This window comes from Pieris rapae, chromosome Z, assembly GCF_905147795.1.
Source record: "Pieris rapae chromosome Z, ilPieRapa1.1, whole genome shotgun sequence".
Taxonomy (NCBI): domain Eukaryota; kingdom Metazoa; phylum Arthropoda; class Insecta; order Lepidoptera; family Pieridae; genus Pieris; species Pieris rapae.
In genome coordinates this window covers 3,589,688-3,613,306 of record NC_059534.1, presented here as the reverse complement: position 1 = coordinate 3,613,306, position 23,619 = coordinate 3,589,688, and the positions used below count along the sequence as shown (strand labels likewise).

The following is a 23,619-nucleotide window of genomic DNA, read 5'->3' as shown; positions in this document are numbered from 1 at the left end:
CAAACGTCTAAAATTTAACCGTGCCCTTCTACGATCTAGCGGTATACAAATCCGTATCACATGTTATAAAGCCGTTAAGCCTAGGCGCCTGGCGGCCTTGAGACAGGCGGACCTTGGGGATCTGTCTTAATGCTTTGTATCCACCAGCCAATTTAAAATTCCTCGCACTAAGAAGGTTGCGTAATTATCGTCAAGTGAAAAAATGGTCCCTCTCACCAGAAGCGGCTGACCAATTCTAAATTTAATTGTAATATACGCTTTGGTAATCAAAGGTAATAACAAATATTTGTCAACTTATTTTGTTACGAGAGTTTTAAACAAAGCGATTCATTAGTGACAACGACTCTCAGACGACACTACAAAAGCCTATTGACTTGGTCCAAGTACTTCTGTATTCAACATATAATAAACGCTATGTACTGGATCGTTTCCAATAAAATTCATTGTTATATCTGAAGAAATTTCGCATTCTATTGTTACTATAACGGCTGAATTATAGTCTGAATATTAGTCACTCCGAAACTTTCTACCCCCTTTTATCTTATTGGTACATAGTACTAGTGTATATTGGTTATACAGTTACAGATTACAATATTGTTACACTGTTATAGAAGACTACCCATCCTTCTAAATCTTGCCGTGTATTGGAAAAATTGTTTTGCTTGACCAAGTAATTTCTCTTGTAACTAAATTAATTAGTTATGAATATTTTTTTAAATAGGCTGACAATCCACTCGCGAGTCCCCTGGCATTGAGAGTGTTCAAAGGCGGAGGTGTAACTAAACATCTGAGCCTCCTCCCCCTGTTCTATAAAATAAAATAAAAAAATCTACCGATAGTGTTTAATTTCCGCGAATGGAATCTATTAAATTGAAAATTATTATTTATTATGTATCAATCTCCTGAAATAAATATTCGTAACAGTATCGTGCAGGATTTATTTAATTTTACGATTAAACCATGTTGCACATTCTTATAGTAAACTACTCTAACTCTATGTAGTAACTAGTGTACTAGCTAGACATACTTAACAAGGCAAAAGAAAGAATTTCAAGTTTTATCATTCCATATGGTATTGAATAACAATAAAAAACAATGATATTACTTAGTATTTTTTTTTCAAATTTCGAAAACGAAATTAAGAACATATATTTGTTGATTCCAATCAATAAAATTGGAAAATATCTTCAATTTTCATTTATCATGAAGCTTTCAAAATAAAAGCGTTTGAAGCATACACCTGTTTTAAAGTGGTTGAATATTATGTGTTTATTGTTATCACTTCACAACTAACTAATATCTCCCATTATTCATGTAGAGACGCCTACGCAACTATTTCAATATTAAATGCTCATAACTCCGCAGAGCGTGTCTATGCCCGTATTAAGTGTATTGTTCATTGACTTTCTCAAGAAGAGAGTCTTGCAGGATTTATGGTTATATGGTATGGCACGGTGACTTTACTTAGTCATGTATAAAATTAATTTCTCAATTTTTCTATATTCATTTAAATACAAGAAAAATGCTTATATTTAAATTAATAATAGAAAGAAGAAAAATATGTACAGAGAATAGCTATTCAAAGGGGGAGCGCTGCCATCTTCGGAACTTTGCCTGAAGGGACTTTTAATAATATATTTTAATTATTTAAGGTTAGTTATTAGTTATATTAGAATTAACTACAATTATATTTTTTATTGGTTTAATGTATTGAAATGATAAATTACTGATAGTATAGTAATACAATATTGAATTGAATAGATTATAAGATCTAGTATAGTAAAATAAAATATAAAAATGATTACTTTACGCCAGGTTTTCATTTTTATCCTGAGCCTTTATAATTGAAAAATATTCTAAACCAAAAGTTTGATTCATTAACGTATAAACGATACTAGAAAAAAAAAATATTATTATTATATTACTACTCTGTAAATAACGGAGGAATCTTTAATAGTACGTTTATGAGTAAAACTGTATGCACCCGTACCTTAGTAAAAAAAACATTGTCCCATAGCGAATAGCGTTGAATAGAGTGCACAGATAATAGGGATCAGGTATAAGGAGTATATAATACTAAAGTAATATACAAGTAAAATATTAGCACTAAGTTTCAGCCAGCCCTAAATAAAGTATGATTATTTTAATGTCGTATTAACCTTCAGTATTATCTTAATAGATATATTTCTTGTGTGCGTGTGTATGTGACTGAACTCCTCCTAATCGACTGGACCGATTTAGACGAAATTTTTTGTGTGTGTTCAAGGGGATCTGGGAATGGTTTAGATTCACAATTTTGTCCGCTGGACAATGTTTTTTTAATTAATTTTCAATTTATTAGTTGTTGTTGATTTTGGAATGTTTTACATTGGATCCGACAGACGGCGCTACCATCGCAGTGTCAAATTTTAAATAATATTCGAATTTTAATTTTAGTCTGTGACGAAATTTAAAAAAGTTTTGATATCATTGTGTTATATCGTGTGTGACCATGTGCTGGATCGTTAGATATTGTCATAACATTTGAATAATAATTTTCATCAAAATGGCTTATTAAAAATTGAAATTTTGAAATTAAAGACGTGTAGACAGGACAACGTCTGTCGGATCCGCTAGTATTAGTATATTATATATCAGCGGAAACGTAATTAATGTAAAATAATTAAAGCGTCAATCATACACTGATTTATTTAGGTCATTTAAATCCTAAGAATAACTACACTGGCCTGTAAACACTGCAAAATATTATAAATAGTACAAAATTATTTATGCAAATACTAAAATATCTCACACTCCTTTCTGCGGTTATATCTGGTTTTGTCTAGATTTATCTGAATTTTCATCATTCAGATGAAAGTAACAATTTCAACTGTTTTTTAGTCGCACTCATCGAAAGTTAGGTTTTACGATGTGTAAATATAACATTCATTGAGTAATGAAACGCCTTCACAAATAGATGGTCGTTGTCGATTTGTTTTATTGACCAAGACGCCACGCGGCCACTTGACAGATTCCTACAAACAACATTTTAACGACATAAGGTAACTTATAGACTGTCCCACTGATTCAGAAATACAAATATGTTTATTAACTTATTAACTACAATTCTCGTAAATCTCTTTCTGACAAATTGTTTTTATGACGCAGATGTGATATCATAAACACAAAGTCTTCGATATTTTTTAAATATCTGTCCAAAAGCTGTATAATTTAAATTAAATTATACGTAACCTAAGAATTCTATCTATTTTCTTCTGCCTCGTAATTAGCTACTACGCACATGATATGTTATATTAATTGTGACTCAATCAACCTGTGGGTTAGCTATAACATTTCATTTAATTTATACATATTATTGTTTATTTATTTATTTTTTGGGGTTTCTTTACATTCAGCGTTTTTTTTAATTTAGGTAGTGATATTAAAGTTTTTTTATAAATGATTCAGCACTTCTTGTACTTTAGCCTCTGTAGGTGCTTTTTTGCTTTTCAGTAATAGTTGCTGGAAGAAATCGCGTGTTAGCAATAAGGCCCGTTGCCTAATAACTTATTAACGTAACCTGCTTTTTTATAAGTATTGTTTTTGTGTAAGGTAACGAAGTGTAGATAAATAATATTTAAAAGTTTCTTTATGGATGGAGAACAAACGAGACTAGCTAATTATTTCAAAGAAACTGCTAATTCCCGCCCAAGGACACCTGCGAGGCTTGACGGCTTATGTAGCCTTGGCTCGTGCATAATCAGGTGAAAATGAAAAATAGATATTTTAATTTTATATGAATTTGCTGTGTAGTCGCCGCCTAGTATCGATATAAATCATACTATTTGCCCTGAGTTGTGAATCAGTTTTCGCAATACAGCTTTTGGCAATAAATGACGCCCGGTACCAATGCAAATCTTACTGCATTAAGTATTATACAACTATCGATTCGGTTACTTTGGTAGTTTATTAAGTCACCTAACCTCCAATAGGACACTTCTGCATCTATTTCATCAGGTGATCAGAGATCTGATATATTACAACTATTGAAACTTCTCGGAAATGTAAGCCTTTGAGTTGTCAAGCGTTAATCGGAGCGTATTAATTATATTATTCTTCTCTATTGAAATACGTGATTTTCCTCCTCGCTAATATCATAATTTTAACTGGGTCATACAGTGTTAGATAACGTGATCGATTGTCATACATTTATCATTGTGTTTTTTGGCATTGATTAAAATAGGCAAGTTGGTTTAGTCTTTAGTCTGAAGACTGAAGTCTGAATTTTTTAAACTGAGGGATAGCGTTAAAGTGTCCCCCTCCGTAAGATTTAAACCCCGACTGTGTACTACTTTTTATCTATGTGCTAACAGTTTGTAACAGTTGCTCGCACTGTGAAGTAAACTGAGGAAACCGAAAAAATCAAAGACAATAGGCTGATAACCTTAGTAGATTATCATTATCAACACATAAATCAGACGCCGAAACCTAAAAGGCTCCAGCACTCGTATTATTATAAATAAGTTATTGTTTCAGCAGACAACGGCGTTTTTAATAGGCGAATATTTAGAAAAATGTTTCATCATAGAAACCAGCGATATTTTTATATTTTACGCAACAACCACAATCTATTGTCAAATCAATATCCGTTTTCCAGATTATAGAGGAAGCAAGTCTAATAAAATTACGATCGTTAATCACAAACCAATTCCACATAATAAACGTAAATTTGTGTTTGAAGTTAGTATGTATGAACGATAGTGTCGCCTTAAACTCCGTAGCCTAGTGTTTATATTCAGCTAAGTATGACGTTATTTTAATTGAATGCAAAAAAGTTGACCAAAGCAATCAATCAAGCGGTGGAAGAGCTCTATGACAGATTCCGCGACTTAATTTATTCCAATGTAAAATTTGTCATTAAACACCGACCGCACGAGGGAATATATCTTGTCCTTCCTTCACTAGTCGGTTTTACTGATAAGGACTCCTTTAAGGAAATAGAGCTAACTGAGGCTTAGCATGCAAAGTCTGGAACTAGGTCACAAAATGTTAATTCAGACCAAAGTATCATCGTTCCAGTGTTTACAACCCATTGCACGCTCTGTATATTACGAGCCGACCTGACCATCGCAGTATTTCTTTCCGCGGCGCTGTTGCTCCGCGGTTAGCAATGTACTAATCCAAAAATAAATTTTATTGTGTATTCACCAAGGGCGTGAGGTGCGCTGCAGTTCAGTTTTATGAAGAGATTTTATAATTAATAACGTCGTATTCGCTGTAAATAAGACCACGAATGTTTCCTGGTTCTAAACTTTTTATAGTTAGTGAGTGACGTGATTATTCGTTCGGAAAGGTTTATCAGCAGGGATTTTAGGGTTTGGCTCCGTGGTATTTGGATGAATAGGCTTGTGAAATGTATACCGAAGGTCGACAAGACATTGTGGTGTTGGATATTATCTCTAACGGCTCTAACTGAACACCGGTGGCCTCAGTTGGAGCAACCTTAAATGTAATCTTCGCTTTTGACATCGTAACCATTTCATGAAAGATTTTATTTTGAGATGTCTTAATTAAATACAACACTATAAAACTGTTCTATAGGTATTGAATTGGAACTAATCTAATTACTAAGGTGTAGTGAAGAAAAGATTTTCAAACTAAAAGAATCGATAGATGGGACCAGATTCATTTGTTTCGTTAATATTCAACATCGAACACTGCCAAAAATATCAATAGTATACCAAAGTTTTAAATATATCAGTAATTTAAAAGTTCTTAAAACTTTGTGGTGGAATTGTTTAAAATTTATGAATCAAGTGCCTCTAAGGCTATTTGTATATATGATGTATTTTCGAGTGCGGAACGTAAATCATTTAGACTTAAAGATCACCATCAATTCAGTAATAGTCTAAATAGACAATCAAATTACACATAACCTCAAAGTCAAGACAGCTTTTTAAAAAAAACATTTTTCTCATTTCGATTCGAGAACAGAAACCCGCAGTCTACCAAAAATTAAAAAGCTATTAAAGATTCGTTTGATATTGTCAAATCCAAAGTTTGAGATAAAGCATCATTTTTATTTATACAAAAACATCGTCGCAACACGATGTTCGTTTCACCGCGATCACTGAAAGCAAGTTCAACTATTTATAATTCGTTATTTTAAGCCATCTAAATCCAGTGTTTTAATCTTCGTTCAAGTGTATCTGACACAAATATTTGTTTCGCTCATATTGCTTGTCATTCGTGTCGGATAACCGTTCTTAATATTATGAAGATGAAGAGTTGCTTGCACTCGTTCTATACTCAATATAGGCTAACTTTATTCTAAATTATTCATTTTCTCTGTTGTCATATTATGATAATGCTATAAGGAAAAAATCTTAAGAGATTTCCATAGAAGTATCAACAGATTTGATAGGCATTGTTATGGATACTTATCTGGAGAGGTTACTTGAGATGGAGACTAGTTCGATGAGATCTGAGTAGCATGTAGTTGAAGGGGTATTTGAGGCTACTTTGTACCGATAAACTGCTTTGTTAAAAATTTCTAGAGCTTGCTTATTAGAGTGTAGAATAAAATTATTAAAACTTATCGACGTTTTATTACATTTTGGAACATATGTAATAATATAAATAACAATACAATATACTACTACTAATTCCATTCACTCACTCAATCACTCACTCATTTACTCTCTCACATATTTACACCCACACACTTACTCATGCACACACTCAGGTGTGATGATAACGGTTCAAAAAAGAAAAAAAAAGGAAATGGTTCAAAAAAAAATAGGTTAAAAAGTGTCATTAATTTAAGTAATAAAGTTTGTTATGGAAGAGCTGGGAAACCTAACACAGGTATTTTTACTTAAAAGGGTTTCGAAATCTTACACGTTGAAAAGAAAATGTACTTAAAAATGAATAAAGACTTTATTATTATTATTATTAATATTTGGGTCATGGCGAATGTTTACATACAAATATACAAATCTTATTAAAATTATCACATAAATGTTAAAAGGTTCTAAATTTATACAGTTTATTAAAAAAAATGATTAGACTGTATCAGTCGGGTATCGAATGCACGAACGTACTGCTGGTAAATTTTACGTTTTCATTATGTAAGGACTAACGGTACCATACATATTAAATTACCTGCAAACACATAAATCATTGAAGTTAATTATATGGGACATATGTGCAGCGGCACTAATTGTTAATGTCACATGATTTGTAATTTACCTTGTTTTTATTTCATTCGAAACATTTACGTTTTAATAATTATTATTAATCGATAATTTCTGATCATCGCAGCAAAGTACGCGTAATGTGAATTAAAAATATTAGTGATCATCATTAATAATAATAATAACAAATCGTTTATCTGCAAAGAAAATTGTATATTAAGATTGATTAATTATAATAAAAAACCCGCACAATTACAATTAACTTAATTAAAATCGTTGTCCCCAATCTTTCGCGTCCCCAGTAAATGTTGGAGATGTTAGAAGTTGTTTAAGTTTTTCTCCGGCAAATCGGCTGAGTAAGACGTTTTGACTACGATCGACTTATACGATATCATTCAATTTTGATAGAACTTGTAGCATTAGTCAGTTCCCACCGATGAGGAAGCGGGCCTTTGATGTAGGAAGCTAATTTTGTATCGTTTCCTGTCACTGTTGATGTGGGTCTGACGTCACAGTAACTATTACAATGCGTTCTATCAACAATACGCGCTATATCTAGATTGATTCGATACAAAAATGATTACAATTGCAGAATAAATTTGCTTGGTAATTTTCGCATTTCTCAATAAAAAACGATGTGACCTTTTTAAGTCTTGGTGTCGGATATCTTTATGTCTTTCATGATCACTTGTTTTTTCTACTAGACAAGTAGACGTAGACATAGACGCGCTGTGACTCGTGACTTGTTTGGGTGATATCCATTGGTGCACAGCCTATATCGTAGCTACAACCTCAGAGATAAGCGTGGCACCTGAAACCACTACGATAACACTCTTCAAAACTAAATTATTACAAAACTTGTTTTTTCGGAAAGATTCGGGTTTGAAAGTTTACGAATTTTCTTAAGCTTAAGGAGCTTAAGTTTAAAGCTCCTCCAAAGCGTTTTTTTATAAATCACGCTGAGATGAAAAGAGATACTTAATTAAAAGATTTCTGTGAAATGTTTAATTACTAATGTATATAACGGGTAATTTATTAATGACATCTACAGAACATACATTTTCGTAGAATATCGGTAAATAGTTTTTCAAAGTGGGTCACCACTGAATCAAGTGATCAACACTGTCGCTTCGAAGGCTGATATTAAAAATAATTGAAATTAAACTCTGAGAAGTGAAATTCATTTGAAATATATTTTTGTTGGTAAAATAACTAAAATAGAAAGTCTATTCCTCAGTCCCTTGCTGAGAAAATATTTGAGAGAAATTACTTAAATTTTAATGAAATAATATCTAACGATAACTATCGTCCCATAGTTTTACTCCACTTATTATTCCTCCAATTACTCTAAAGAAGAATAACAATTATTTAATAACTTTACTTTAACATATCATGTTATGAAGTTTTGTAAGTTTTTGTGAGAACTAAATAAATATATTATTATTATAGTCGGAAATTTAAATTGTATAAACCTTATTTTACGGTCAGAGGTTTTCATGGGCCATAGTCCACATCGCAAATCTCTGTATCGACATTTATAACAGCTTAAACCTAGACATTCTGTAGATTTTAACTCGTTATTAAGACGTTTGGCGCTTTTAGAACTTGTCTGTAAACATTCGCGGCATTGGTAATAAACACCACCACAATTGAGTGGTTTAATTGCGCACGCGCAGTTTTCAATGACTATTAAAGGTATACAAATAACTGCATAAACTATGAGAGAAATACGTAAATTAATTCTTACTTTAATTGATTTATATTTTATGTGTTTGTGTTTTAAACCCTTCGCGTTTTTTAATGCGTAATAAGTATATAAACAATAAAAAAGAATTGTTAATCTGACAGGCAAGTGGGTGATAAGCCTCCTGTACCTAACCAAGGTACGCCGGTTTCCTTACGATGTTTTCCTTCACCGTTCGAGCGAATCTTAAATGCGCACATAGAAAGAAAGTCTATTGATGCACAGCTGGGGATCGAACCTACGACCTTAGGGATGAGAGTCACACGCCGAAGCCACTAGGCCAACACTGCTCATATATAAATAGTAAGTACAGAAAATATCAAAAATACACTAAGAGGCTACGACGAGCATGTTGTATTGTGCATTAAAATACAAATGCATTGGATGACTGTTTCATTTTTATATTCAAAAATTAAATTGTCTTTCTAGCTTGTTGTATCTATAGTCTGTTAAAAAGCTATTATAATTTTTCTAAATAAAATCTACAAAGTATTATTTCCAAAATAGGAGACCCAAAAATTCGCAAGAAAATGTATTTAGATAATAAATTTAACTTTCCTCAGTCATAGCACATTTGCATTTTTTCTTTATAGGCATGTAGGATGGGCCTTTACTGCCTGACACACATCTTCCATGCGAGTTGAGCAAAAATTTTTTTATCTAAATGTTATTTATGCCACGATTAAACTGGTTTCTATGAACGTTACGTAAGTTGTGTTAATAAATGTGAAATTAATAATATCAGGATGACTTTGAGTTTCCGAGAAATTTTTGGGTATATATACATGCACAGCCTAAATATATCCAATAATACCACATACATACATTTACTGATCACCTATATATATATGAAGTTAAAAATACTTCCTATAGAAATAAATCTTTAAAATCGTTTTAATTGATTAGATTTTTGTTTAAGAATTTTTAATGTATATTAAAATATATTATTTTTTACAACATAACTATATTAATAAACAAATACCGAACACTAAAATTACAGAATATAATAAGTTATATTTAAAAACGATGTCGAACGCACAACTTTCTGCCTCGCTATTTATGAAGTTATTTTCACATTGTTGCTTTGTATAAAAATAAAACTGCAATCTGAAGTCGGCAAAATTTTAACCTTTCCCGTTACATTGTTTTGTTATAATTAAAGCTCACAATGCAACACTGTAATACTGCAAAAGGCATATTGTACAAGTCAATTTACCATTAGTGTCCTATAGTGCTCTATTTTGTGCTACATTCTTAGCCTTCAAATCACACCTGTGAAATCGTTGTGTTTTTCTATGTGCGCTCTATCGTTCCTACCATGTAGGAAACCATAGGAGCTCGTGTACCGTTTATACGCTGTGTCCTAATACTAGCGAAGTCTTTTTAATATTCAGTACCGAAGATATGGTACCCTTTGGGAATCTAGCGCAATATCGTACATCAGTCTTAATTTTTGTTTGTATGTAAAATCTTATTATGAATACTCACTAAATTTTAATTATTACGCATGCAATGGCTATAGTTTGAATGTACCCTCATTTACCAACTATTTATTTTAGTTATGTTTCGTACATACATGATTAATTATTTTGTAAATTTGTCAACGTCTTGTTTGACAGAAAAATTTAATGTGAAAAAATCTATCTGAACTCCTATATATAAACAATAAAGCACTTGGAAACCTAATCTTCAAGTAAGTGGAAATCGAAGCTAAGAGTGTCATAGAGCTTATAATCGCTCATGACCTTTCCTTGGAAATCGGAGTCGATTTAACGAGGTTACAGTTCAATTAGATCAATCGAAATCAATTGGTATAGTTAGAAATTTCTGCTCGAAAATGTTTATAAAGCTTTCTGACATTAAATTTGTCGTTTTAGTTAATAATCTCATAAAATAAGCTTCGCATATATTTATTAAAATATAACACGTAGACTTTATATATTTATATGACACATTCAAAAACTAAAATTGTGTAACAAAATATTGCATTCTAAATAAGTAAATTGAATATTAATTTTGATTAAAACGATCAAATATACAGTAGATGATGTAAATAAAACATTAATACACACAGTCTAAAGCTTTGTAACCTGCTTCTGAAAATACCAAGGTCTACGTGGTGTCTCTATATTATGTTAACAAAATCTAAATCATACTAAATAAAATGACTTACGTTGATCACGACTCTCTCGCATAAGTCATGATCATGATCAATCGGCTCAAAGGTGACGACACCGCTTTGAGGCGGCTTCCCTTGTTCTTCTTCTTGGTTGTATAGTTTTGGCAGCGACCTGTTAACAAAAAAACATATTAACGTTTATATAGATGTTCAATATACGCTTTACACTATATATGTTACTATATAGTGAGTAGTAGTTAATTTACTATATTTGAAATTCATTATTTTGGTTATATTATATTTATATAATTGGTATTTTATTATTAAAATTAGTAATGTATTTTTGAACGTTTTAGTTCCATTTTATTTTTTATGTAAGTACAAAAGCTCTTGTGGATACCACATACAATATAAGGTGAAAACTGGTTGAAAAATAAAATTATACATATTAATTAGCATAATTCGGCAAAGGACACAAAATGGTTAGACTACGGTAAAAATCTTAATATTCATGAAAATTTATATATCTAATTGCGTACATTTTATTTAAAACTATAATTATAAGATTTTGTTATTATATGCAAGTATTACACATAAATTAACAGTTTAGTAGAATTTAAACAAGCCTGTAAAATAGTTACGACTATAAGCTATTTGTTTACAAAATCTCCTATGTCGTCCAAGAAACTCGAGATATAAAGCCATCTCAGAAATTTTCCCACTGCACAGTTGAATTCTGCAAGATAAAGCAATTTCCTCCGTTATGTACAATGTAAATTCTCTTTGAGCAGGGTTTTAATGAAAAAATCCTTGTTTGCTACGAATTTATAACAATTATTAATCATACTCGCGTCTTACTTCTTAACCTTTGCCAAAATATGTTTGAGAAGACGGCGTTTCTCTTGTTCATATTTAAAAAACAATACAATAATTGATCTGAAAAATGCCGGAGGGGATGCCTCCAAAATGTATTCCAAATCAAACGAGCAAGTTTTCTACTTAAGTTTTACAATAAATAAATTATTGAGAAACCAACAATCTATTTATTATTAAAGTCTATATCGTATCGGTAGCCCTAAATGAAATAACCTGCCAATATGGCTAGACTATATGTAAATATAATAACAGCAATTGAAAAGTTTAAAGTATTCACTCAAAAACTCCGCAGCTTTTTATAAATTTTCCCCACAAACGTTTGTCGCACACTGTTTACAAGTTTCGTTAGCCGTTTAACACAGTCTCTTTAGATTGTTTTTCAAACTGAGCAATTCCAGCTTTGTTTAATGTTCTTTTATTGTGTTTCTTCATAAAAAAAATCTTTTTTTTATACAACAGCAAACGGGCAGTAGGCTCACCTGATGTTAGGTGATACCGTCACCGATGGACCTGTTTATATTTTACACTTCAATCTTCCAACAAATCTTCCGTTGAATATCTAGCTATCTATCTAGCTCTATCTATAAAACATACTATTATTTAATTATTTTTGTCACTTATAACTCAGTTCTAATTAACACTAGAGCCACGCAGTCAAGAACAACATTAATTAGCAAATTTAGGATTTATTGAAGTTATACTTCTTTTGGCGGGTTAAGTAAAAGTGAAGAGAGTAAATTTTTAAATACACGCGAATACCATCACTAAACCGACAAGTTAGCATAGTCAACTTAGTAAGATAAAACAATCCATTTCTTTTAATGTATTGAAATTATATTTTGATTGTGATTAACTACGTAATTACGTAAAAATACAACTTTTAATGTATTAAACACCTTTTTTATATTAATATAACTACAATTTACAAACATAGAATAAGGCAAAAGATAAATTTTTTCTTCATCTTAGCTTTTTAGCGTAACAAAACATTGATTTTGTTAAAATAAAAAACGGTTGTCTGTAAAGTCGGTTTACTGACGATAGTTGAACGTGACAACGTCATAAGAAAATACTGATGGAATGGTTGCATTTTTCTAAAGAAATTTATTTCATTTGTTTGATAGATATTTTGTATGGATATATATAGAGATGGAATAAATGGAAATCGCAATTGAATTGATCAAGTTACATTCATTTGTACTCTGTACTCATCTGTACTCGTAAATACAATTATGACAATTTTTAACGAACGAACGCTGCCAAACTTCAAGCTTTAAATTAAACAGAGGTAACGCATGCGTCATGTTTTTTCGTGCGTGCAGCCGGCTCCATCGAATTATAAGGTGTTGTCACGTCAAAAATTTGGTTGTCTGTAAAGTCGATTTACGGGAGATAATTTTACGTGACAACATCGTCAGAAAACCTTGACAAAAAATTGCTTACGTTTAGCATTGAATTTATTTATTATCACAACATTTTCATTATTTTGTATAATACAAAGCAGCAGGTATTTGAAGATGTTTTTGTCTAATATACTGAACATATTTCCGTTAGTTTAAGTATATATTTTTCAATAATCAAAGAACAAATCATCGCATATCACATCGCTAGTTAAATTCTTAAAATGCAAGAATTATTTACCTTTTTTGCCGCAATTGTTGTTGTAATAAACAATTGAATCCCGCTCGATAGAGATAGAGAAATAGATTTGTTTCTATCTTATAGGAACGTGACAATGAGTCATGTTACGCCAGGCTTAGGCGGAACGTGACAATGTTTTTTTTGCGGGTGCAGCCGGTGTTCATCGATTTTTAAAAGACGTTATCACGTCAAAAAAATATACCGAAGATTTAGTCAAAAATGGAATATAATATGTACGAAAACACATACGAAACTTGAACGGAAAACATGAATAAAAATTATTAAATACATTTAACTAAGTAATATTTTATTCGATGATGATGGTAATGGTGTGAAAGTGAGGCTATACAGGGCGTCCCACGGCGATGCCACACGGAGGGAAAGTACCTTAAATATTAACGATAGGATATTTTACTGAAAGAAGACATCGTTTAATTTTTAATAATAAGTAGAACTGCATTCACAGATTTTTTAAAAATCGCCTACCTCAACCGGGAATCGAACCCGCCAAATGTGACAGTAAAATTACATGTATTTTATAATAGCGTTTGAAAGGGCTACTCATAAGCATTATTTTTTCCTTAATAACCTAGCATATTAAATGAAATTAAAAACATAAAATTTTACATTTTATTAAAAAATAATTTATCAAATGCTCAAAATGTGATCCGTTCTGTTGTATACAAATACTCACTCTTTTAATAATTTCTCTCCCTGTCGATTTACTTATTTTTGCATGGTGGATGTTTGAGATAATACGTCTAAGTTCATTTTGTAACTCCTGCACACTGTTGTACCGGTTCCTGTAAACTAAATCTTTTACATAACCCCATAAAAAAAAATCAAGTGGGCTTAGATCTGGGGATCTCGGTGGCCATCTAATTTGTCCAAAAGTGCCGATCCAGGAAGGAAAATGTTCATTAAAAAAAAGATTTAGTTTACAGGAATCGGTACAACAGTGTGCAGAAGTTACAAAATGAACTTAGACGTATTATCTCAAACATCCACCATGCAAAAATAAGTAAATCGACAGGGAGAGAAATTATTAAAAGAGTGAGTATTTGTATACAACAGAACGGATCACATTTCGAGCATTTGATAAATTATTTTTTTAATAAAATGTAAAATTTTATGTTTTTAATTTCATTAAATATGCTAGGTTATTAAGGAAAAAATAATGCTTATGAGTAGCCCTTTCAAACGCTATTATAAAATACATGTAACTTTACTGTCACATTTGGCGGGTTCGATTCCCGGTTGAGGTAGGCGATTTTTAAAAAATCTGTGAATGCAGTTCTACTTATTATTAAAAATTAAACGATGTCTTCTTTCAGTAAAATATCCTATCATTAATATTTAAGGTACTTTCCCTCCGTGTGGCATCGCCGTGGGACACCCTGTATATGTGGAGTATGCTGATGATGGAGTTATTTAGCGCATAACAAATTCAGCTCCATCTGTCAGATTGGGTTAGCATCAGAAAACTGTAACTTGCGATATCAATCGTGATCCCGATTCCATATTATTTTTTTTATATTTGGTTACAATATCGAAGAACTTCCAAATTGCATAGAAAATTGTTAATACTAACGCAGGACGTGACGGCTATAATCCACCAAGTCAATACCAATAAAATATAAGTGAAAAGTTTTAGTATGAAAATTCCTTTACATTTAATCAAAATTTCAAATAGATAATTGGTTTGCGCACAGGTCGTTGAGTTGTTGGAATTGGCTGTGATTGTCAGTTAAGGTAACATGCATCGACATGTTTTCGAGGTAATTTATCCTCTGTCTGAACATTAAACATTCTGATACAGACAGGCAGATTTGTAAACATGTTTCGGTTGCGCTGATTTCTCCATTCAATAGCAATTTACTTATGATTTCCAAAATTGCATGAACATTAAGAAGCGTTACGATGTCTGGAGTTTAATTGATGCGTTAACTTGCGTAAACAAAATTTTAATTCAAGTATTGCGTATTTTAGTTGAAATGTGAAAATATTATGAAAGTAAGTTTAAGATCGTGCATGATATTTCTGAAAAGTTTTATTTAAAACATAAAAATGGTAATATTTTTATTTTAGGTTTAGTTAAGAATTAGACGAATATGCTTAAATTAATTCAATTGGCATATAGGTACTCCTATACCGCTAAATAGTCGGCCATATACTAATGACATTATAAAACACAGAATTAAATATTATATGCAATTGTAAGTTAACTGTAGGTTTATTGTAGGTTGACTGAGAACTTAGAACTCAGAAACAGTATTTTCTACTCATCGAACACACAGAAATTAATATCAGCAATAAAGTAGTATAACCCAATAAAGAACAAAGGTGTACATTCACGTTTATACAAACAAATAAATAAAAAACTTATAATTATCCATCTATACGGTAAAATATTCAAACGAAGATTGAATAGAGATAAATAGATATAACGATAAAAAGTTTCCTTTGTGAATTGCGTTTTAATATTTGATATACATATATTTTTTATTGAAATATTGAGGATAATCACATAAAATGTGCGAGGGCGTTTGATGAAAACAGAGTATTTTATTTATAAAATGTAACCTAATTTTTAGAATGTAATTTAAAGGAATTAGTTAATTTGGTTTTTAAATTATAGTATAATTGTACTCCACTTCGGTGGACGGAGAAATTGTAACCAATTTATGTTGAACCGTCACATAAATTTCTGTATTTAAAATAACTAAACAAAAAACACCGAAATCATACGAGTGATTATTATATTTTGAAATTATTAAAGATCTTCAGAAAACACGAAAAATTTTAATTTAAAAACTGACTAAAATAATTTCCTCACAGCAAAAAAATATTGATGTATTCAGAATGTTTGTAACGAAATACTTAAGACCTTTATCGAAATATCTTACATTATCATTTTCCTCTGTATTTATGTCCGAAAAGAATTTCAAATTAAAACACGAAGAAACATTTGAACTGAAACTGTTCACTACCAAAGTTAAATGTTACAACTGACGCTAAACTTGACCAAGAAAACAACGAATACCTCTAATTACACATCGACGATTGATCTTGACAACTTAATAGGTAGGCTATTACTGAATACAATATGTGGGACTCAAAAGGGTGTTTGTATGCACTTTACTATTACCAGCCTTGAAATATTTCTTCATACAGTGTGACTTTCTAAAACACATCGAAATTATTGTTTCCTATATGTGTGTTTTTTATAAAATGTATCTACAATATTAGTGTAAGAAAAGCTTTCTTCAGAACTATCAAATTAGTACTTTTGTATATGCAACGAATGTTAGGTCATGATTCTCAAAGTTAATCACTAACTTGATGATTTTAGACAAGTTTAGAGACGAAACCGATACATTAAAGAAGCTACATGTATTACTGCATATTAAATACGGTGCACGCTACGAAATGTACAAAGTATAGGGCAGCAAGGCATTTCAACCTTCAAAGCTTAGTGAATCGTGATCGGCATTAACCTTTTCATCTAAGATTATATATACTAATTAAAATAGTAATTTATAAGCAAATTATTTATAGTATGACTGTTATATCAAATAAAAAAATCTATAGAATTATTTTTATTCTTCTTTCCTTTTTATTCATACCTCAATGATTTAAGATTTTACCTTTACACTAACCAGAGTAGATCATCAAAATCTACAGCAGTTTTAGTCCTGTCTTGTATTGTATATTTGAAAGTTATGTAAATTAATATTCGCTATTCCAAACTAAAAAAAACTAAACTAGAGCCCTCTGGCATTGAGAGTGTCTATGGGCGGCGGTATCACTTAACATCAGGTGAGCCTCCTACCCGTTTGCCCCGTTCTATATTAAAAAAAAACACCATAACGGTCGCTAATAGATGCATGACGTTGAACTTATTAAACAGGTATTAGTATTTATTTATACAACCACTTATAAAACGTCTAATATTTTATGCTTTATTGATTTTCTATGTATGTATAAGTGTTATTACTAGAACATAATTTCTTTGGCATACCATATATAAACGAAATGACATTTAATTTTGTAACAGATGGATGTATTCTTTATCGTAAATAATAATTGTGTGATTACAAGTTCCAAACAATAATTGTGTGAATAAAAGTTTACAAACAGGTGTAGTTTGACATTGAACTTAATAAATAGGTATTAGCTTTGATTTACTGATACAGTTATTGAATGTTAAAATTTTATTTATTATTAATGTTCCAATGCATTACTGTAATTGTAATTCATAGAACATATTCAATTATAAAAAAAATAATTGTTAAAGATTATATAAAGAAAAACACTTTTTCTAACCGATTGAATCGGTTCGGAAATATGTTTAAATAATTATAAGTTTACAACAATTACATAACTTCAATCCGTTAAAAAAAGTGTTTTTCTTTAAATGTGTAAAAGTTATGTTAATAAAAGACAACACTATGTTAAAGATTATGTTAATAACTTGAATGATATATTTTAACAGATGGTCAAATTATTTTATTAAAAACAATAAATAGTACTATATTATTAATTATATATATTATATTATAAATAACAATACAGTAGGTTCTTTAATCGCGCTAATTTCAATGTTTTGTAAAGGTAATATTACCTTAAAAAGTACAAGTATTTTTCATCATGTACCTGAATGGGCTTAAATTTGGACATCTATACCTTCTTAGAGAGGATGAGACTCCTATTCCGTTTTGACCTTTACCTAGGAAGACCTGACAGGCGCCAAAGTATCCTCTGGTTTCTATCTTTTCTATTCCTTTTCTAGTTGTAGCAAGTTATCCGAGCGTCTACTCGGTCTGCTGGTTGTACTGTCTTCATCGTCTTAGCCACACCTGGTTCATTTGCGAGAACTTCAGAATCTAGAATGTGGGAGACCTGTAAGTCCAATAATCTGGCGCTGAGGCATCCGATAGCCTTCCATCGTCCGACGTCCGCGCTTCATCCAGTCTCCATCCAGTAGGATATTCGCCAAAAAGGTCACTATAGGGCACCAGCGTAATACCTAGAGTGCGCACAGGCACCCCTGTCAGGTTTTTTAATTCTGTCCCATCGGGGTTTAATGGGCGGTTCGCAGTCCTCATCTTACGATCGCAAGTATTTAGTCCAATAGGTTTCTCCTCGCGTGCCTCGACGTAAGCGCCGCGAAGCTTGTCCCTCCCCCAGACTTTAATTTGGTTCACCAATGTGCTATCTTGCACTCCACTTACTAAGCTTGGATCCAGCTGGCTAGACACAGGTGGTTGACATCTAAATTTTGCTCAACTTTAATTTCGGTTCATGAGTTATACACTGTTAAAAGTGTATTTTATATAGAGGTCTGTAAGGGGATTTTGGATTTTGAAGATAGAAGTTAAATGTATATAGTATGTGTGTAATAAAAATAAATTATAAACGTTAGAAGTATGTTATTCAGTAAAAAGATTTCCACGCTTGAATATATTTCATATAATCGCTTCGACGGTTTCGTTCCACAGGATTATTCAGTCCGCTAAACATGATCCAATTTACCTTCTAAATGCCTCTAATAGGCCTATCCAAGTGCCTAAAATCCTTTCATCAACTTGAATGATAAATTTCGGCTATTAGCCATTTTTATATATTGTCTGGGATATATTTAGCTTGCAAGTCCGTTTGACCGCGGTATATAACTCTAACTAATATAATCATGTGAATTTCAAAAACTTACCGCCGTATAAATTATTATGGATACGGAGGTAAGTTTAATCAGTAAGTGTAATTAATCTGTCTAATTGAAATGATTTTACGTATCTGTCTCGCTTCATACCAGCGTTAACACATTGTCAGGGAAAGAAAAAAACGTTGAGAAAATTGTAACAAGTTTCAGCAATATCCCAGAAAATCTTTATCGATAACCTCTCGGAATAATACGTCAAATGAAATCTTACTACTTTGTAGATACAAGATCTATTTCCAATCAGTTATTTTATTAATATTTGTGAAATGCTCAGGACAGTTTTTTTTAAGTTGAAATACATGTCACCGTGTATTTCATTCAACTGCCCAGATTAAAATAGCTATTAAAAAAATATTTTACTCCGGTAAACATGATACAATCTATTTTATTGACGGAACTTAACATATCTCTAGACAATTACAATGAAACTGCTCTAGCTTGTAGAGAATAAAGTTTAAATCCCACATATTTTTAATAAAAACATTTATGTTAAATAATAAAAATATGTTTCTGTACTAAATACATACTTTGTTGTTATATTTAAGATCTACATAACAAGCAATTGTTTTTAATTGTGCCTATGGTCCTATAGTATTAAATTCGCATTTTGTATGAGTGGAACAAAAGGTTGATTTTTTTAATAGAATATATTATTAATTAAACGATGAACCAATGCCATCTGTGCACATTTGGCATCTTTTGCATAGTCTAATGATCCCTTCACTAAAAAATCCATTCGGACAGAAATTAATAAAATCTTTGCGGTGGATTTGATTGCCCCTTTAGAGTATATTTTTTTAGCTTCCAAGAATTTATCAAAAATTATAAAAAAATGGTACCTAATGTATAGGAGCAAGTTCCGGGGAGTGCGGTCTCAGCCATTCTAATCGAAGCCATTATAATTTGGTAGTAGTAAGTTGCGCAGTGGCCCAAAGCGATCATGCAGTTGCTGATAATGGACGTCTGCCACAATCAGACGATTTGGAAGATTATGACCATATCAAAGAAAGTTATAGTGACCGACCCCGGCAGTAGTCCACCAATCGCTTACAAGTATCTTTTTATTCAATTTTCGCTTGGGGCACAATTTGGTTGATTCAGCTGGGTACAGTCATTGCGACGAGCACTTCTGATTATTGTATAGGATGCACTTTTTGCGCATTTGTCTTCACTCAAGTCATCTTCCTTCAATTTCTTTACCTATCCAATTTGCTACATGTGGATTAATACAGTTTTATCAGTCTGCAGCTAATTCAGACGTAGTTTGCGATGAAGCCGCTTTCATAATAGGCTTCAAATCATAATTATCAACTTTAGACTCCTGCCGTCGACGGAGCATGTTCTGCAGGTTGAAATGTCCGAGAAGAAAACGTTGGAAGCAAAAAACGCACTGTGTTTTCTATTGCGACACCGCCGCTACACATATCATCAGCACTGGTGCCATGGTGGAACACCTACTGATAAATTACGCGATATATCGTGTTTTCCATTTTATAAATAGTTTGACGCAAAATTGTATATATCTAATCTATCTCAATAATTTATTCTGTTTTCAACTACATTAACTAGAAGAAATATTTACTAAGTTTCTTTCATTTCACATATAAGTGAGACAATTACTTTGATTTAAAATCATTTGTGTTCTTTATTAAAAATTTATAAACAACTAGCGGATCCGACAGACGTTGTCCTGTCTACACGTCTTTAATTTCAAAATTTCAATTTTTAATAAGCTATTTTGATGAAAATTATTATTCAAATGTTATGACAATATCTAACGATCCAGCACATGGTCACACACGATATAACACAATGATAACAAAACTTTTTTTAAATTTCGGGACAGACTAAAATTAAAATTCGAATATTATTTAAAATTTGACACTGCGATGGTAGCGCCGTCTGTCGGATCCAATGTAAAACATTCCAAAATCAACAACAACTAATAAATTGAAAATTAATTAAAAAAACATTGTCCAGCGGACAAAATTGTGAATCTAAACCATTCCCAGAACCCCTTTGAACACACACAAAAAATTTCGTCTAAATCGGTCCAGTCGTTTAGGAGGAGTTCAGTCACATACACACGCACACAAGAAATATATATATTAAGATATGAAAGTATTGGAACTTGTAAAACCAATATCAGTTGTTTTTTAACCACGCCCGTAAACACTTTCCAGCGAACTGGACGTGTCATGTGATATTGTATGACCTGACATTTCTACTTAACGAGATGACCGTTAACTCTCACGAAGGGTTCGTTCATGTCTCCTGAGAATAGTTGGTTATATATTCCGAGTACTGTGCGATATTGTGTACGAATTTCAATAGGAGTACATTTGTATCATATACTTTTGAAATATGTCGTTAGTTCTGTATATGATACGGTAAAAAGTCCGGGTATCGAAAACCAGTTGCCAAAAATAATTTAGGACTTTCATAGAAGGTTCCTCTTATTTCAGCTTTATAAGTCAGTTAAGTCATTATATATATTAAAATGTTAGACATATTTGTGAGTCGCATCTTTGACCTTAAAACCGTTACAATCTCGTCTTGAGCATTGTCAGTAGAAAATATGATTAAAACAAGATTCAAGGTACATACTTACAAAATGAAAAGGAATCAATGTAGAAATGACAAATCCTAGAAATACTTGATGCAGAGAATGAGATAAACGACGAGTATAAATTCCCGTCCCACGCGAAGGATCATATAAATTCCTTAAGGCCTTATGACGTGCAATGCAATACCGAGATTATTGCTCTTGACGTCAAACTGAATGAGAATAAACGAGGACAGAATACAAAAAATTGTGAAGAGAAGTGGGAAATTAATGTTACTAGAACCTCAGGAAGGAAATGCTATCCTATACATTTTTCCATGTTTGGAAAAATGTATTGGAATAATTATAATAATTTGGTTTTTGTGGTTTTTATACATCTGGAGTTATGAATTCTATGAACGGCTGAACAGCTTAGTACTGCTTTTTTAAAAAAAAAACGTATGTTCCATATATTCGCAAATACTATATTCAATCAAAATATCATTTTATATACATATAGGTAAACAAGTACACTTATGAACGTCAAAAAAATTAAATTAATTGTATATTTACATTTACTACCAGTTCGCAAGTCAAGGGCGTAGAGCGGGCAAGAAGGACTGTCAAGAAACTTTTCGCCACTCTTTTCAATCGCCAAGTTTTTAAAACAAATTTTTTGAACTGGAGAAAAATCAATCCCAAGGATTAGGATCATTTAGGTATTCGTCACATTTATAAAAAGCTTTATTGATTAATTTATTTTTAACGCGGGATTTGAATTTATTTAGTGATAAATTTCGCTTAGGAGTTTGTTGTAAAAACGAATACAAATTCCATGTAAGGAGTGGTTTATTTTCTGGAGCCTGGTTGGTCGTACACTCAAATTATTTCTATTTCTCGTATTATACTAGTGAAACATCGTTTAATTTTTTTTTGTACATACAACAAGGCTTCAAGAATATATTGACCGGATAATGTCATAATATTTTGTTCCTTAAACTTATACCGTACCGAATCCCTCGGAGATATATAGAACATATTATATAATCATTCTTGATCTCCTGATAAAAAGCCCATATTTTTGTTTTTCATTTTCGTATTGTTAACCCAGGGTGGAAATTCATTCGAGTTGGTCACGTCACGCATAATCAACACAACGAATTTGTATTGTTTACATGAATTGGCAATTTACTTACGACGAAAACTCGTTATGTATTCGTTTTGTGAGTTAGTAAATAAGAATAATCTTAAATATAAAATCCATAAATTTATTGAAACATATAAAAGTTTAAAAGCAAAAACTTTATACACTATATATTTGTAGACATAATTTATATCGGAAGCAATCCGACATTTAAAAAAAATTACATCTCTTCTTTTTTTATATAAGCATGAGGGCTCATATCAAAAAAATGGTTGATATCAGTGGTAGTAGGTAATTCCTGGAGAAGGAATTGTTGTTGTTGTTGTTATTGTTGAAGAGGCCGCATCAGAAGTGACATACAAAAAACACGCGCGCTAGCTAGTATTCTGTAAATCTATAATTGATTTAGTAACATTTGCAAAATAGCCAATCTCTTTAGTACCACTTACAACTGTCGATAAAAATTTATTGCTTTTTAAATGTTACACCTTTTTTGTAACCAAAAAAATATTTAAAAACTATCTGTCTTGATTATTCTAGCTAGATCAAATGCCTATTTTAAGCATCACAGGAAATATGTTCATAATTTTTCCCGAGTAAAATATAGGTCAAATGATTAACAGATTCCCACTTTAAAAGAATGTAGGTGAGTA

General features: G+C 31.5%; 1 protein-coding gene across 6 annotated transcripts in view; it reads right to left on the bottom strand.

Annotated features, from left to right (window-relative positions):
* The window catches only part of LOC111003351 (potassium voltage-gated channel protein Shaker), a 194,914-nt gene that overhangs the window by 17,874 nt on the left and 153,421 nt on the right, over positions 1 to 23,619 (bottom strand). For all 6 annotated transcript variants that reach the window (XR_006751167.1, XR_006751166.1, XM_022273797.2 and 3 more), the window contains one exon: positions 11,093 to 11,210. Coding sequence is in view for 4 of the 6 variants with exons in the window: in XM_022273797.2 (XP_022129489.1) it covers positions 11,093 to 11,210 (118 nt within the window). In the remaining 2 variants the exon portion in view is untranslated. The remainder of the gene's footprint in view (positions 1 to 11,092; positions 11,211 to 23,619) is intronic.